Below are 19,229 nucleotides of genomic sequence, written 5' to 3'. Positions count from 1 at the left end.
TAGGGTTTGGTTAAAAAGTCAGAAGACACATCTGCTTAAGGCCTCTGTCTAGAATTTGGCACACATTTGAACAGGGCTATTTCTTGGTGATGACATAAATAGCAAGATGAAGTAAGACACATTTTTTTTTGTAATATTGTCAGAAAAGGCAGCTTCCCAAGGAATCAGAGAATGCTTGAAGGGTAGGGACCTTATTTCCCTCCTTTGACAGGCAAAGAAAATGAGATCCAGACAAGGGAAGTGACTTGCCCAGGGCTGGAGAGCTAATTAGTGGCGGAGCTGGAACTGTAATCCAGGTCTCAGACTCCCAGGGCCAATTCTCTTTCCTCTGCATCATTCAGCCTCTCGAGACATTAGCTATAACTTCTGAGAAACATATTACCTCTTTCATCATTTCTTGGTCTTTTTGAAAATATTGATGATCTCCCTCTGCATCTTTCCTCTGTAAGATGACCTGGGAAAATGCCATTGAGGGTAAATCTTATATTACATTTTGTTGGCAAGTCCCACTGTCACCAGCCTGTCCCCAACTTGAACATTTCACCAAAAGTCTGAATACCCACGTTTCTTACCTCCAGCTAATCCCCTTTCTCCTTAATCAGATTTTTCAAACTGCACATTTGTGTTTACATCCTCTAAAGCAATGAATTTTTTTCCCTTCCTATAATCTGGAAATTCTTTTTTTGTTGTTGTGTTTGTTGTTATTTTTAAGAAAACTTGAATATATCAGATGGACTTTCTGGCTCCTTAGAAACTAGTCTGGTAGGAGAGTTGATTGGATTTGCCTAAAGCATTTCCTCATTAGTAGCCTGTGTGCTGCTTTTTCTTTCAAATGTCATCTGGCCAACCCAACAAAGATTTAATTGTGGCAACTTGGAGCCGTAGCAGACTTGGGCTTTACTGAATGCTCTTTTGAAATCTTCACAACTGCCTGTCCTTCAAATGAAAAACACAAACATATTGAAAGTGGCTTGGTGGATTATTGGTTTGAAGACCACTTCTTACTTCTCTCCTCCCCTTTTCTTACAACTGAAGATTGGAATTTTAATTGCTAAACCACAGCTTTTAAATCACGATGCCCAAAAAGGGCATGGTTTATTAATTAGTTCTGATTACTAGGCACCCTGAACCTGGGCCTGGCTGCTTCTAATCAGTTTCAACAGCTCTTTGCCTGAAATCACTGCCGGTAAGCACATAGAGGTGTAATTATGCAGACGCTAGTGGTTCAGTTCTGCCAGGTTAAACCCTCTATTATGAATACATATTATAGTGTCTTAAAAGGCATTTATTGAAATGCCATAGTTTAATAGTTCAAGCTTACAAAATCAAACTCTCTCATGTTACAGGCAACAGCCCCTTAATTGGATGTTTTCTCCCAGCACATAAAAATATTGACTTAAATACACGTGCACACACACACACACACACAATTTTTTTTTTTTTTTCAGAGTGAGAATCAGTATCGCTTCCTGATTGAACCTAAGGACTCTAGGGCTAGTCTGCCTGGATTCATCTCGTGTTTCTGCCGTTTTCCAGCACTGTGACTTTGGGCGAATGACCTAACCCCTCTCTATTGTAGTGTCTTTGGTGAAAGGGGGATGATTATAATGCCTATATTGTTGCGAGGTTCAAATGAGTTAGCACACAAAAAACACTTAGCAAAGTATATGGAACATGGTCATCATATTTTAATTGATTGCTCTAACACATTTATTTGTATTTATGTGTTATAAAATCTATTTATGCTAAGTCCTGAGAGAATTAGGAATGCCTTCCTCTGGAAAAAGCTGAGTTGTCTCCAGATATTTATTCTCTTCATTTTCCACAGTAATAGCCACCTCTCCCTACCATTTTTAGCTGGGTGGACAAAGAGCTGTCAAGAATTAAAAAGAAAATATTTTCCACCTAGAAGTGGCCATGTGAGTAAGTTCTGGCCAATGGGTTGTGTGTTAATCCATTTTGCATTGCTATAAAGGAATACCTGGGTCTGGGTAATTTATAAAGAAAAGAAGTTGAACTGGCTCACGGTTCTGCGGCTAGACAGGAAGCATGGTGCCACCATCTGCTTGGCTTCTGGTGATGCCCCAGGAAGCTTTTACTCGTGGTGGAAAGCAAAGGGAGAGCAGCACATCATATGGCAAGAATGGGACAAAGAGAGAGAAAATGGGGAGGTCCCAGACTCTTAAATAACCAGATCTCAAGTGAACCAACTGAGTGAGAACTCGCGCATTACCAAGGGGATGGTGCTAAGCCATTCACAAGGGATCTATTCTCATGATCCAATACCTCCCACTAGGCCCATCTCTAACACTGGAGATTACATTTCAACATGAGATTTGGAGGGGCTAAATAGTCAAACCATATCAGGTTGTAAGCAGAAATAGTGTGTCAGTATCTGAAAAGTGGCCTTAAAGCAAGAAGGATGGTGTGTTTTTCACTTCTTTGTCCTTCCTACTAATGGGAATTGGGTTGTGATGGCTGGAACTCAGCAGCCATATTGGATCATTAGACAGCACACCAGGGATACAGAGCAGTCAGGAAGCAGAAGCCTGCGTCCCTGACAACTTCAGGGAGCAGAGTTGCCCTAGCAGCCCTTTTCTTTCACTCTAGACTTTTGATAAATAAATAACAAACTCCTGTATTACTTAACACACTGATGTTGGCTGCCTATTGTAGATAAATCTATTCTTAGGCAACACCTTCCCTTCCCTGAATTAGATGATATCCTAACTACTTTGATTGCCAGGTATAGAAATTTTAGAACACTAACACAGAGAACCATGAAGGTTTCACACACTCTATTTCAGTTAGAGCCACTGCTTTACCACACCCAAGCATGGCTACCCTTCTTTCACTCCCTGCCTGGGGCTGTTTAGTCTCAGACCTCAACTGATGATTGGAGACAGGAGTGCTTGGTAGTAGAGTTATGTCCACAATTGATAGCCAACCCTTGTAAAAAGACTTGGAGTCTCTTCCAGCAAGAAGGGCCATCTTGACCATTTTATTACTTCCTCTATACCAGAAATTATGGGTTCTTGGAGAAATCCAATGGCAATCTTCTTTTGCTTTTTTTTTTATTATACACAGTAACAAACTTCTCCATTTTCTATACGTATCAACAAAAATCAGAACTCCTGGACAAAGGGATTTTAAGAATGGATGTGTGGATGTTACTTATTCTCCCTCAGGATAGATATGAAAAAAACTACCAGGACCTCAGTATATCTTCTTTAGGAATAGTGATGATAGTCTTTTAGCCTCATTTAATTCCTTGAAATTGAAAATTTGTTTTCTGGAGATTTCAAGACTCATTTAGGGATTTTGCTAAGATTTCCTCCCAATACTAGTGAAAAGCAGAGGTGATATCTAAAGCTCTCAGAAGAAACACAGGAAAACCTAAGCCATTACCCTATCCAAAGTATAAAGAAGAATGATACCTTATTTCTATTTTTCTTGGTGGTGAAGTTCACAGGCGTTGTTTAGCAAAGCCAAATTAGGTTTCTTGAACTTATAGGTTGGGGTCTTGGCATCAGGAAAATTATTTGGCTCTGCCATATTCGCTATACCCTACCTTTCTGAGGGTCCAGTTAAACATATTTAGATTTTCTTACTTTATCCTTCACGTCTGTTCATCTGTATCCCATATTTTCCATCTTTTTGTATATTTGTGCTACATTCTATAAAATTTCTTATCTGCAGTTCCCTAATTCTTTCTTCTGACATGTCTATCTGTGGAAGTTTCAATTCTGGTAATATTACTAAACATTCTGTTTGGTTCTTTTTATCACTATGTTAAATCACTTTTAAAGAATTTCTAGAAGATTCTCTCAAGCTTTCATTTGTCTCTGTAAACATACTATAGCTTTGTAGTATGTGTGAGACTTACTGCTGTCAGGCCGAGCGTGGTGGCTCACACCTGTAATCCCAGCACTTTGGGAGACCCAGGCAGGTGGATCATGAGGTCAGGAGATCAAGACCATCCTGACTAACATGGTGAAACCCCGTCTCTACTAAAAAAAATACAAAAAATTAGCCGGGTGTGGTGGCGGGCACCTGTAGTCCCAGCTACTCGGGAGGCTGAGGCAGGAGAATGGCATGAACCCGGGAGGTGGAGCTTGCAGTGAGCCAAGATGGTGCCATTGCACTCCAGCCATGGCGACAGAGCGAGACGCCATCCAAAAAAAAAAAAAAAAAGAAAAGAAAAGAGACAGTGCTGGTTCTTGCACGTGGTACGTTGTTTCCTTGTGTGCAACATTTTCTTTGATTTGTATGCCTGCTCATTGCCTTTTAAAATGATTCATAGGGATTCTTTGAAGCTTAGGATGACGTTGCCTTCCTCCAGAAAGGACTTGCATTTGATTCTTCAAGGCCTCTAGAGATTTGTCGAGCTTGAGATTTCCTTAAATCACTTTTAAGATTTAACATAAGCAGTCATATCATCTACTTACTTCCCTTCCTCCTGGCTTAAACTTTTAATAATGGACCATTTCTTATTATACCTCATGGACAGCACAGTTCTTAGCACATGAAAATTGACTGATAAGTTTTGACCGGATGAGGGAAATTTTTAAATTATCACACCTACCTTATACTTTGTCTTTATTTTCAATTGGCCAGTTAAAAGATTACTATATGCAGAATATTACTCCCAGTGGGATATCCCTTCTTCAAGGCAGTGCCATGTCTTCTCTCCTTTGGAAATTCCCCTAGTGCTGTGTCACATAGGAAATGGTTACTTGGCAAATATTTGCTTCCAGGCTAAGACTTGCTATACTCCCCATGCTTCTTCCCAGGAATGGATAAAGCCACACATTTCTGGAATTCCTCCTGCCTTATATGGAGATTTAGAGTGTTGCTTGGATTATCTCTGACAAAAACCCCTATGGCCCTGGAAATGGTGGATCTACTTCTAATCTTTTCTCTTAAGTACACCCAATCTCACCTTCCAGGAGTTCTCTCTAAAACTAACCTTTGATTCTGCCACTCTCTCACTCACAGATCACCACGACTATCACTACTGCCTGTAGAATAAAGCTCAAACCTATTAGCTTGTCATTTGCAGCCTTCATCTAGGTGGTTTGGCCAGATCTCATGAGAAAATATTATCTCTGGGAAATCAAATTCTAGCTACACCACTTACTAGCCACGTAACTTTACGTAAGCTAAAATTCTGAGCATCAGTGTGCTGATGTGTACGATAATACTAACCTATAAGAGATTACCTATGTCAAACTGCTAGTGTTCACTTGAATTAGAATAGCCCTACAAGGCATTTCTTTCTAGCAGGTCTGAAAGAGATAGCAATATTTTTCTTGTATAACTCGTGGACACATGGACGCTCGGTAAATAAAAGATACCTTATCCATACCTTTTCTAGACCTTAGTTTCCTTGTATATAAAATGAGACCTTAAATGGTCACTTGAAACTTAAAGTGGGAAGATATGTGAAGCACCTGATTCAATACTTGGCACATCATTAAGTATATTGCAAATGTCCTTTCTCTATCCTTCTTCCAAATTGAGACCCAACTTACCTTTTCTATGGAATTGAAATAAAAATTATAAAGCAGAGCATGTTACCTAAAGAAAGGATTATTATTCTTATCTCTACTTTTTAAAGTCCTAGCTACTCTTTAAAGCCAAATTCAAATGCCACCTTCTCCATGAAGCATTCCTGGATTCTCACTCCTGCAACACTCATCCCTACTCCACTCAGAAGGATAATAATGCAATCAAAGGAAAATCTTCAACTCATCTTAGCTGATACTTGAATTTTCTATATTTCCACTAGTATAATTCTACAATATACAAAGCTAAGCAGTGTTCTAGCTTCTACTAAAATGGTTTCCCAGATGAAAAAGTTCAGGATCTTCTAAAGAAGTATATTTATTCCAGCCTCAGACAGCTTAAATATGTCCCCCTAAATTTCTGCATTTGCTCATGGGTATGTCTGTGTTCCTCTTTAAATATTTTGCCCAGAAATAAATAATATTTATTAAAATACACAGTCCATGAATAATATTTCTCCTTCTGTAACTGCAACCTGTGCTAACAGGTTTGGAGCAACCATGGAGCTCTTTTCTCCCAATTGCACTTATATTCAATTAAAACCCTGAACTCTTCTTTGACAATATATGTTGGTGTTAAATGACTGCTCGTCTGTCTTGTATTAATACATCTATTTTTGATATGATTAAGTCCCTCAATAAAGGTCCGTATTACATGCATCTGTGTATATTTGAACTGCTGATTAAATTTTTGTGAACCTGAACTCTTTCATGCTCCTAGATCCTTTTTTTTAATGGGTTCTTCCAAGGCATTTTATTCCTTTTATAAAACATAGCTCATTGTGCTTTGTGCCATAGTTTGTGTACTTTGTCTTATGTCCTATCTTAGGTGGGTTTCTGAGAAGCAGAGCATCTGTCTGGGTGATTGGGTAGTGACTTTGCAGCCTCTGAAGCTTAGCGACTTCTGTTGGCCCAAGATTGAGGAGCAGCTATGAGTTGTTCTCACCCAACACACAGCAACTAGGCTATAGGAAAAGGGTCCTAGATGGGACACCAACAGCATCCACTCTAGTCACCCATGATTTTGTAATGCTGAGTATGGAGTGTATTGTTTATCTCTGTAGTCTCCATAATCCTGTTCATGTCTTGCATAGGGAAGCCACTAGTTGGTGGAACCGATTCGTCAAAGATCTGGAGGAAATGCCCCCTAGTTCGCTGTCATTCCAATTCACTGCCATTTGTAATAACAAACACCTGTGAGGGACTTAGCCCAAGCTCCCCAAGCAGCAGAGAACCAGAGTATGTGGGTGACAGAGAGAAGAATATGCAAGTTTGTATTGCATGTTCCAAGAATCTCGTTGCCCTGTCAACTCAAAAGCTGTCTAAGGACCAAATGCTCAAATTCAGAATAGGCAAAAATACTCCTTAATACCAAGGCAAACATATCAAAGAGCAGAACTTCAGTCTGCTCCACTTGGCTCGTAAGCTATTTTTGTTTTCTTAAGTTATTTTTGTTTTCTTAAGCTTTATAAAGGTAATACACACATATGGTTAAACATGAAAATGATATAAAAGAGTAATAAATAAATAGTAAAAACCTATTTCTTAATTGTGGCTTTTATTTCCACTTCCCATAGCTAACTAGTGTTAACAATTTCTTATATTTCTACCCAGAAATAATTGTAGGCATATAAGCACATATATTTATGAATTTATATACAAACATATTATAGTATATGTATTGCTTTCTCCTTTTATCTCCACTAATAATAGATCTTACAGGTCTTTCCACATCAACACATCTATCTATCTATCTATCTATCTATCTATCTATCTATCTATGTAGATATATTTCATTTTTTAAACGATGATATAGATGTCTTACAATTTATTTAATCTGTCCCTGTTTAATGGATATTTACATTGTTTCTAGTTTTCAGCTCTTACAAATAATTTTTTTTTGCTATTACACATTTTCTCCACTACAAAATATGTTCTTATATGTATTTCTTTGTATGTTTCCTTAACACTATTAAATTGAAAACCCTATGATTGTTTCTCAACAGAAAAATGGCATCATGGGTAATGAATGTGGCCGCCATATTCCTTACATCTATGTTGAATAATGTATATTTAGCCTAAGTTGTACTTTCTCACTCTGTGCACATGTTTTCAGCCTTTTTCCCAGAATGCAAAACTTAAAATCAGAAAATGTAAAAGTTGTCACAGTTGAAAAAAGCTGGACACAATTCTCAACTGTAGGACGTCATAACAGCAAGTTCTAAGATCCACAGAGCTATATAATTTAAATAATAAGATAATTACCTTGCGTGGAACAGAAATTCGGAATCTCGTTGAGAATTTAAGAAGTTCAGTATTAAGAGCTTATCCAATTCAAGTCTATTTCAGAAACATAATCAGACTTTCCAGAAGTTCAGCCATGATGTATTAAAAGCACTTATTATCTTTTTGCTTGCAGTGAAGTACATGCGAGAAGCCACGCCCTATGTGAAGAAAGGATCCCCAGTATCCGAGATTGGGTGGGAAACGCCTCCGCCTGAATCTCCTCGATTAGGGGGCAGCACCTCAGAAACCCCATCATCGCAGTCCTTCTCCTTCCACAGAGACCGGAAAAGCATCCCCCTCAAAATGTGCTACGTCACTCGGAGTATGGCCTTGGCCGACCCTGAGAACAGGTAAACAGGGTCAAAACTCTCCGCTGTATTGAGCAGCTCCTTGACCTCTCAGGCTAAATGGGGGCTTTCACCAGGTTGCCCTCATGTTCTGAAAACACATCATGGCTTCCAAAGAAAAGCATGAAAGGGCCATGCTGAGAATAGTGTGTGTGTGTGTGTGCGTGCGTGTGTGTGTGTGTGTGAGAGAGAGAGAGACAGAGACAGAGGAGAGAGAATCTATACACTGAGCACTGGTTCTGGAAAGAGTTGAAGAACTAGAATCAGTATCCTAAATGTCTTCAGGGCTCATTACCAGTCCACATGACTTAGGCCAAGTTTCTTAAACCACTTAACCTCAGTTTTGTCATCTCTAAGATGGGAATAATTGAAAGAGATGCTTTGTTGGGTTGTGAGAATTAAATTAGGAAAGCCATGTGATATAGTTTGGATGTTTGTCCCCTCCAAATCTCATGTTGAAATGTGATCCCCAATGTTGGAGATGGGGGTCCAGTGACAGGTGTTTGGATCATGGGGGCAGATCTCTCATGAATGGCTTGCTGCCCGCCCTGACGTAGTGAGTTCTTGCTCTATTAGTTCAAGTGAGAGCTGGTTATTTAAAAGAGCATGGCATACCTCCCCTCTCTTTCTTGCTCCCTCTCTTCCCATGTAACTTGTTGGCATCCCCTGCCCCTTCCACCATGAATGGAAGCTCCCTGAAGCCCTCATCAGAAGCAGATGCTGGTATATAACCTGCAGAACCATGAGCCAAATAAACCTCTTTCCTTAAATTCCCCAGCCTCAGGTATTCCTTTAGAGCAATACAAAATGAATTAATGCACCATGTAAGGTGCTCAGCACAGGAAAACTTTCCATGAATATAAGCTACAGTAATGTTTCTTATCAATGTTAGATAGAAATAAGCAAATTCACCTTACTAGGCCTCAGTGCTGTCAACTGTATACTTGGAGGGTTAGATGAGAGTTGCTTTAAGGCTATTTTCTACTTTAAGCATCTCTTTATGCTCAAGAGAGCAAAAGGAGTGGCTTTGGTCCAAGTCTGGAATGCTGTTTCCCAAAGTCGGTACATGACTTTGCATGCCACAGGCTAGATATATCACCCGACCCATGGCAATTATAAGGAATGCAGCCAAGAGGAAGTAAAATTCAGGGTCCCTCATCCCCCAGAAGTTTTACTTTAGCTCAGTAGAAGAGAAAACGTACATTTTAGGAGGAAAATAAGAGAAATAAAGAGAGTGAGGAATTGAGCCAGCAAATGGGGAATCTTGGTGACCTTTGCATCCACATTAAAGTGCTAAAAATAGGAACCGCTCGACTGGCCCTTATTTAGAATGTGTGTGGGACAGCTGCAACCCACCCGAATAGAAAGTATTTGGCTAGGCTCAGAGTTGCTGATGGGGAAAAGCAATCGGGAGTAGGGGCAGGGAGAAAGTTGCTTCCTTGGCCCCCAGCTCAATGTCTTTTTTGTTCTCATCTCAGTTACTCACTCTAAAGACGCTGTCAGGGCCCTTCTGGCTCTGGCCAGCTGCGAGATCCTTCTACCCTGCTCTCCCTACTCCTCCTGTATTAGTTATTTCTGTACAGGGATTGGCCAGTTGTACAAGAAAGCCAGCAAGTATTGGCAACAGGGGTAAGAGCAGACAGATTGGGAAGGACACAGAGCTCATCGCTGGTCCACACCCTGTTCTCTGTTTTGTTCCCCACAATTTCTGCAGAGTTCCTGGGCCTGCAGTCGATGTCCTGGTTATTCTAAGTCTCCTTTTCCCTGGCCTTTTACCCACCCAATAAAACAAGTCCCATCTCCCAAGGATCTAATGTCAAAGTTTTCAGATGTGATGAACTCATGATGTAGTATTGAGTGCCTATGATGTACATTATACTAATTAATGTAGACCACAGACTGCAAAGTGGCAGCCTATAGGTATACCCAGCCTACAGATATGGTAAAATGCAGGCTAAAAAATGTCCAAGGTAAAATGTCCATAAAGTAGCACAAGGAAGGATTGATTTATGTTGAAGGCCAGAGTTCACAAGCAACATCCAGTAGTTATGAATACATACCACATAACAAAACAACAACTTTTAGAAGGGAAACTGCAGAAGATGCAAGAAGAAATAGATAGAAACATACCCATATTAGGTATTTCAACATATACTACTTTCCATCCAAGTAAGGGCAAGTAGAGGACACAGGTAAATACAGTAATCCCCCCTTATTCATGGAAGGAATGTAACAGGACCCACAGTAGATGCCTGAAACCATGGATAGTACTGACTCCTCTATACACTGTTTTTTTCCTATACATACATACCTATGATAAAGTTTAATTTATAAAGTAGGCACAGTAAGAGATTAACAACAGTACTAATACTATAGAACAATTATAACAATATACTGTAATAAAAGTTATGTGAATATGGTCTCTCTCTCTCTCTCAAAATATTTTATTGTACTTATTTTTGGACTGCAGTTGACCTCAGATAACTGAAACCATGGAAAGTGGAACCATAAGTAAGGGACGACTTACTATAATTATTTAGAAGACCCAAACAACATAATAAATAAGGTAGATCTGAATACATTGCAAACTCTTTACCTTGATAATAGAGAATACACTTATTTTTCAAGTCCACAAAGAACACTGACAAAATTAACCACAGATCAGGTCACAAAGAAAATGCAATAAGTTCCATTAGGTACAAATAATACAAACAATAGCCTCTGATGACAGTGGAATAAAACTAGAAAATCAATAACAAAACCAAACCACACAAAGCCCTTTGTTCATGGGTTTTTAAAAGCTCTCTGTAAAATAACTCTTGGGTCAAAAGGGAACTATAAACTGACATTGTTGCATTTCTTCAAAGATAAATAATAATGAAAATAATGCATCCATTAAATATGAAGAGAAAGAAGGATAAAGAGAGAGTGTAGAGTGTGGAGTCAACTAGACACACAGTGGAATCTTAGTTCTATCCCTTATATGTGAATTTAAGCAAGAATCTCATTTAATTCAAATAACCATCCTAGGTAGTGGGAACTCTTCTCTCTACTTTATAGACGGTGATACTTAGCTGAGAAATGAGAGTTGAAGCAAACGGTAGATCTCAGATTCAAACCCAAGCCTAGCTGACCCCAAGCCCAATTTCTGAATCATCACACACATTGCCTCTAACTTCGGCACCTGGCAGAGTAGCTCGCCTGAACTGTAAGCACCTTGGCCAGGAGTTAATGGTCTCCTGGGAGCTAAAACCTGCGAACCGAAGACAAATGCCACAGCATCTTGGGGCTAATCCTCTTGGTTGGTGACACACAGGTGCCTATAGTCTGATTAAAAACTCTAATGTCCAATTTCTCAAATACAAACAGCCATAGAACAGCAGGCAGGATTGCTGCTCTTTCTGTGAAAAAGGTCACCCAGCAGGCATTGAATCCACAAGAATATGTGACTGCTAGTGGCTGTCAGTAATTACAATATATTTTTATTATTCTACCTCTTAAATATCTCTTGTTTTTCATATCCAGCTCTTCACAGCCACTTCCCTGAACCAGGCCCACATCCTTAGGCCCTGAGAGTATTTGGGTGTTTCTTACAGGGTGTTTTGTTGGTAGTTTGCTCTTTCCCCGTTTCCCACCATGTACTCTGTACCTAGCTAGCCAAGGGAATCTGAAACACCTGAAATTTACCCCTTCCGTCACAATGGCTGTCACCTGCACTCACATCAAAACTCCTCAGTATTGCATTAAAACCCCTTTAGGCTTTAGATATTCCCTAACTGTTCAGCTTCTCTCTACCTCATCCTTTCTGTTCCAGCATCCCCTAAATAATTTGTGTACTTCCTACAATTGCCTTCCTGACAACTTCCTACTTGCCCTTTAAGCCTCAGGATAAACATTCTTCTCGGATATCAGTGTCTCACTATACCTTCTGTGTCAATTTGTTCATTATAGCATGCTTCATAATAACTTGTGATTTTTTTCTTACATGCCTACTCAGTTCCTGAGTCATAAGCTTTCTGAGCTCTGAGACACTCCATGTTTTCATTTTATTACCCCAGATATCTAAAACTTTGGCATTCAAAACTATTTTTGTTCATAAATGATAAATAGTATATTTATCTGCTCATTTTTCATATTCTTCTCTAAAAATGTCTTTTGAAAAAATCTTCCACTAAATAGTTTTGGGAATAAGGGAATAAATAAAAGCATAGTTCTCTTCTAACAGACATAGGAAGCTTAAAGAAACCAGGAAAATCCATTAACCAAGCCTGTCACTGGATTGTGAGCAGCTGTGCTACAACGGGGAGTTTATGAGGCTTTAAGTCATGACTCTTTGTACTGCTGCGTAACAGAGTCCACTGTAGATTTTCATGGTTAAATTATGGAAAGATTGACATCATCTTTCTTGGGAAACAGCGTACATCTCTATTTATGGTGCACAAATGAAACATTCACAGAAGGTGCTGTCTTGGTTTCAAATGGAAAACCTCTGCTAGGCTGCACTGTGATTCAGAGGGGTGTGATCTATTAAGTCCTGTAAGATGCCTGGATACGTTGCTACAAGGTACCCTTAGTGATGTCACCACAATCCAGTGCTTGAGTTTCAGCCACAGAAGATCAGAAACTTGATTTAGTTGGCATAGTGTTAGCAGATCCATCTCTAAGGGGTTGACTCACATTAACCAAATAGACAAAATTTGCTTATGATGAGCAACACCATTGTCAAATACATGGAAATGCCCACATGGGAGGATCTGTATGCCCTCTCATTGTGAGCAGGCTGTATTGAAAGACAAATGTGAATATGAGCAGAATGCCAGAACCCTAAGTATTAATAACTCAAACGATGTGGACTTTCAAAGCAGAGCAATGCACTCTTTCTGAGTAGATAAGCTACACAAGAAATTATATTGTCATGAAAGTGATTTGGTGAGTGTGGAATCAATAGAAGGTGTGCTAATAGACCTTAGGAAGTATGTTTTAGACAAGTAAGCTGAAAGCCCTACCTTCCAGGACAGGGAGAGCCTTGCCGAGGTGACCCTTACGTAAATTTCTGCTTTGCCAAGACTCCTACTCCTTTGGGCTGTACATAAATAGCTTGAGGTTTCCCATGTGGCCCTTCCCTGTCCTTTCATGGCTAATTTATCCCCTTCAATTCACATGGTTCTTTCTTCCTGTGAGCACAAAACAGTGGATTTGGGTTTTGCTTATCAAATTTAATCACTTTTCATTCTAGGCTCCTTCAAGTTGTTCTCATAGTACCCTGTTTTGCGTTTTAGATGATTGGAAGTACTTTAGTTGCACATTCATAGACAGATGGTCTTTAGTGGAATCGTTTTACCAGTTCAGCCTTTCTCCCCTTTTTCCCAGTGTTTGGGGGCACATTATTGCCCCCTCATGTCTTATATAGAACTCTCAACTGTATTTATTAAACTTTGAATACTGTTGAAACATTTCCTCCTTTAGTGCACGAAGAGTGAAGATTTATGAGGTACTTTTTCCTGTCTTTTCTCCTCTGTCTTTGTTTATGAAAAGTTCTTCTCTTTTTAAGAGGCCCACAAAGTATGTATTTTCTGAATGTAGTTTCTTCATTCTTTGTTGGGCACATCATGGTGGCTTCATAATGGAAACTATTGCCAGAACTCATGATTGACATTACATTTTGGAAACAGAAAAAAATATATATAAAGTATATGTATATGGTGCTGTAATAAGTAATGTTTTACATATGTAAAAACAGGTCCAGATTAAATGTATGCTTGTATCAGTGAATAAAACTCTAGGGTTACAGTTACTATAGAAAATATGGGTTTAAATCCCAAGTCCGTTACTTATTCCCTTTAAGTAAATCATCCAATCTCTCTGATTTTCAGGCTCCTTCTTTGCTATAGTCTTAATGTTTGTGTCCCCCCACCCCCTAAATTCATACATTGAAACCTAATCTTTAATGTAATAATATTAAGAGATGAGACCTTTGGAGGCAGTTAGGTCATGAGGTTCATACTTCATGAATGGAATGAGTGCCCTTTTATAAAAGAGGCTAAAGGGAGCCTTGTTTTCCCCTTAGACCATGCAGGGACATATAGTAGGTACCAACTATGAGGAACGCACCTTCACCACACACCAAATCTGCTGGTGCTTTAATCTTGGACTGTCCAGTCTCCAGAATTGTGAGAAAAAAATTTCTATTGTTTGTAAACTACCCAATCTAAGATACTTTTTATAGCAACCTGAATAGATTAAGAAATTGGTACAGAATTAGGGTGTTGCTATAGCAAAGACCTAAAAATGTAGAAGTGGTCTTGGAACTGGGTAATGGATAGAGGCTGGAAGAATTTTGAGGTATAATGCTGTGAAAGGAGATTTAAGGACAATTCTGGTGAGGTCTCAGAAGAGGAGAGCTGTAAAGAAAGCCTCAGTCTTCTTCGAAATTATCTAAGTGGCCATGGTCAGAATATTGGTATAAATACGGTGGTAAAGGCAATTCTGATTAGGTCTCAGATGGAAATATGGAACATGGTATTGGACAATGCAGGAAAGGCCATCCTCATTATAAAGTGGCAAAGGACTTTGCTAAATTGTGTTCATGTCCTAGAGTTTTGTGGAGGGAGGAACTTATGAACAATAAAATAGAATATTTGACAGAAGAAATATCTAAGCAAAGTGCTGAGGGCATGGCATGGCTTCTCCTGACTGCTTATAATAAAAGGCAAGAAGAAATAAATGATTAAAAATGGAATTTATAATCAAAAGTGATGCAACACTTAAAGATCTGGAAAATTCCCAGCCTGACCCTGTTGTAAATAATGAGAAAAATGTGTCCTGGAGAGAACACAAAGAGTGTAGCCAAATGAACCTTTGATAAAGAGATTAGGATGAGTAGGTGGAATCCAGATGCTATTTATTCATCAAGACAATGGAAGATTGACCCTGAAGGCATTTGGAGATTTAAGACTGCCAGGGCCTTGGGAACAGAACAATTTAATGACTCTGCTCTGTGCCTTGTGTTACATTGATCCTTGGCTGCCCCAGTTGTGGCTCAAGTGGCCCCAGGCATGGCTTAGGCTACCCTCTGGAAGGCACAGGTAGTAAAACTTGGCAGTATCTGCAAGGTGCCACTACACCAATACACAGGGTGCACAAGCAGTGAGGACATGGCTATCTCCACCTAGATTTCAAAGGATGCCATGTGGAGCCTTGGGGCCCAGAAAGAGAACAGAGGTGGGACCACCAAAGAGAATCCCCACTAGGGCAGTGCCCACTAGACCTGTGTGGCTGGTATCATCACAGAGAGCCCCCATTAAGGCAGTGCCTAGCAGAGCCATAAGGGCAGAGCCACCTCAGGGACCAGACCTTCCACCAGTAGAGCCATCAGTGTGGAACTCATGCCTGGGAGAGTTGCAGGCATGCAACTTCAGCCCATGAGAGCTGCCACATTGACTGTGCCCATCAAAGCCATCCAGGTAGAGCAGGGCTACCTGGAGCCTGGGGGGCCCAACCCCCATCCCAGTGTGTCTGGAAGGCGGGACTTTGAGTCAAGGAAAATTATTCTGGAGAATTAAGATTCCATTTTTGCCGGGCACGGTGGCTCATGCCTATAATCCCAGCACTTTGGGGTGCCAAGGCGGATGGAGTACCTGAGGTCAGGAGTTCAAGACCAGCCTGGCCAACACGGTGAAACTCCGTCTCTACTAAAAATACAAAAAATTAGCCGGGTGTGGTGGCAGATGCCTGTACTCCAGCTACTCAGGAGGCTGAGGCAGGAGAATTGCTTGAACCTGGGAGGCAGAGGTTGCAGTGAGCCGAGATCATGCCATTGCACTCTAGCCTGGGGAACAGAATGAGACTCAGTCTCAAAAAAAAAAAAAAAAAAAAAAAAATTCAATTTTTGCCCTGTTGGGTATAGATTTGGTCAAGACCTGTTATTCCTTTCTTTCTTCCTATTTTTCCCTTTCTCTCCTATTCCATGCCTGTTCCACCATTGCATTTTGAAATACATAATTTGTCTGATTTCACAGGCCTCCATCTGGAGGGAAATTTGCTTCAAGATGAGGCATATCTTTGAGTCTCACTTATATGTGATTTAGACAACATTTAGAGAGACTTCAGATTTTAGACTTTTGAGTTGATGCTGGAATGAGTTAAGAATTTTGGGGGCTATTGTGATGGAATGAATGTATTTTGCATGTGAGAAGGACATGAATTTGGGTGTGCTAGGGGCAGAATGTTATGGTCTGAATGTTTGTGTCTCCCCAAAATTCATATGTTGACAACTCATCTCCAGTGTGACAGTATTAAGAGATGGGGGCTGTGGAAGATGATTAGGCCATAAGGTCTCCACCCTCATGAACAGGATTTGAGGCCTAAGGGTGCCTATTTGCCCCTCCTGCTACATAAGGACACATAATAGGCACTATGAGGCTCTAACCAGACACCAATCTGCTAGTGCCTTGATCTTAGACTTTCCAGTCCCCAGAACTGTGACCAATGAATTTATGTTATTTATAAGTTTCACAGTCAGAAGTATTTTGTTATAGCAGACTAAGACATTACCTAACAGACTAAGACATTATCTATAAAATGTGGCCAATAATATAATCATGTTTGATTTTTATGATAGATGACTTAATGTTGGCATCCTCTAATTCCTGGCAGGATAACTATGGGGTAAATGTAGCCTTCAGTCAAACTATCCTCCTTGCTGGGTGCAAGAAAAGGGGATTTTTTTTTCTCTGTACTCAGAGTCCAGGAGAGAGAACTGGAAGGTCAAGCTGTCAAGCAGAGATTATTTTGTAAGACATTCTTTCACAGACATTTTTAAGCCTTTTGAGATTTCTGGCTTTTTATAGAGACCTCAGTTCCGTTTTCCCAACTCATGGGTTCTCAATGCCTTAACTATCTTTTATTTGTCAAATTCCAAGTCCTCAGCCCACCTACCACTACCTGACCCACTACATGCTACCTGTCTCAACCCTACCCCTACCCACTTTCCCAGGGATGCTTTATTATTAGCTTAAATACTCACCATTCTGATTTTTAATGCCACCCCCACCCCCTTTTGTTGACACCTGGGAGTTTCCTTTTCTTTCTTGTAAGATCAGCATTACACAAACAAGCACACTTTTCTTACTATACTTTATCTAAAAAACCCAGGTGTCAGTAGCAGAAGCATTCCTGAATTTATGTAGATCATTATTTTGCTGGAACTGGAAACCTCCTGAAACATGGCAGTGGAATTGCTTGTAATTGGCTATGTATATCAGGAACAAAAGTCAATATTCTATTTTTTCAAGTGTAATTTAACATAAGAAGTTAAACATTTACCATTCAATTTAAAATTAAAAACAAAAAACTATGAGTATTATTTTTTGGATAATTTACCTCCTTCATTTGAAATTATGGACTGCCCTCTACCACCAGAGCCATCATTTTGGTCATGCTTTTTCAGCTATCTATATACCTACCTACTTGTCTGTCTGTCTATCTATCTATCTATCTATCTATCTATCTATCTATCTATCTATCTATCAATCATCTATCTACCTACCTACCGACCTACCCACCCACCTACATACATGTCAGTATTTGCTTCTCACTTAGAGGACCCATGTGAAATACTTTGTTACTGTAGAAAGGGTATACATACAAGGAGAAGTGATGTTAGCCTTAGATTCAACAGTGTGGACCCTCTGCATTTGAGAAATTTAGGGAGTAGAATACATAGTAACATTTCAGCAGTCGTTTTAATGGTGGTTGGGAAGGAGAAGTTCAGAGAGGTTGGATTAAATTAGTCAGAAATTTGAAATAGGAAACAAGTGCTAAATGGTTGTATTATTTTTAAGCATACATCGTGAATGAGACTAAGTGAAGAAGTACTGCCTGGTGGCACTCATAACAGACCTAACAAAATAGATCATACACTCCCTTTTTAAAGTTATTTTAAGTGAAATTTTAAATGTTATCAAAATGATAAAGGCAGATAATTTAAAACCCAAATAGATCTAAAAGATTTTTTTAAAGCAATGGGAATTTATTAATTTTATGATGTCTTCCTCTTTTTGTTATCTGTCTTCACATGTCTTGTTAGAAGGATGTTGGAACTTGTAAGGTTTTTTTTTCTCTATTGCTTACATCACATTTTTTTTACTTTATTTTTTAATCCTTCTCATGAATATATTTTTTTACCTTTCACCTGTCATATTTTGGCTCTTTTTGTTTTCTGAATTTTTTTTACAGAATTTTATTCTTTTTTGGATGTCATATTTTCTGTTAATTCTTGGATAATAGTCTCTTTTTTTTACTTTTCTTTGTATTCTTTGTTCCTTCATTTACTGTTTTCTGTTTGTTTGTTTGTTTGTTTGTTTTTATCTTTGTCTTCTTTACTGGAGGTTTTCTTAAATGTCTGGTGATCCATTGCTATCTGTTCATTTCTTGCACTGAGAAAAATGTGTTGGAACCTATGTGGGGAGTTGGGAGGGGGATGTCAACTGGTGAGAATTCACATGGAATTATTGCTTGGTGAACCAAACCTTACCAAGAGATCCCTCCCAATTCTGCAAATATCAGTGTTTAGAAGCTTTACCTGGGTCTGTTCAGTCACTTATGGGAGAATCATTCTGTCTTTTTGAGTGTGGATTGGCGGTAGATAGTGAGAGAATACCCACTTTCCACTGTTCTAAGAATCCCAACACTCAGCATACAGACTTCATTTAGGGCCTCTTTTCAGGGCTATATCAACCCCCACCCTGTCTCTGGAGGTTCTGAGCCCATGCAGGTTGTGCAGAGCCAAGGGACTCACATCTGGCTGGAATTCTCTCTTTGTGGCCCTTTAGGTTATAGGATTTTATACTCTTCTTCCACTCTGCAGAGTCAGTAACCTGGCTCCATTGCTGTCTGCCCTCCAAACATGTTGTGCCTGTCTTATTCTCTTGTGAGTTTAGACCTCCTTTACTGTCTTTTTACTGGATCTTATAAGAGGCAGAAGATCAATGTGAATAGCCAAACCACTGTTTTTCCCAATGAGAAGCCT

At 39.5% G+C, this 19,229-nt stretch overlaps 1 protein-coding gene across 1 annotated transcript in view; it reads left to right on the top strand.

Moving 5' to 3' along the window:
* SNTB1 (syntrophin beta 1) overlaps positions 1-19,229 on the top strand; it is a 276,011-nt gene that overhangs the window by 109,426 nt on the left and 147,356 nt on the right. Inside the window, exon 2 of the mRNA XM_015145928.3 lies at positions 7,987-8,203. Within this exon, the coding sequence (XP_015001414.3) occupies positions 7,987-8,203 (217 nt within the window). The remainder of the gene's footprint in view (positions 1-7,986; positions 8,204-19,229) is intronic.

Source organism: Macaca mulatta, chromosome 8 (genome assembly GCF_049350105.2).
Source record: "Macaca mulatta isolate MMU2019108-1 chromosome 8, T2T-MMU8v2.0, whole genome shotgun sequence".
NCBI lineage: Eukaryota > Metazoa > Chordata > Mammalia > Primates > Cercopithecidae > Macaca > Macaca mulatta.
The sequence above is the reverse complement of the archived record's forward strand: the minus strand, read 5'-3'. Positions and strand labels throughout refer to the sequence as shown.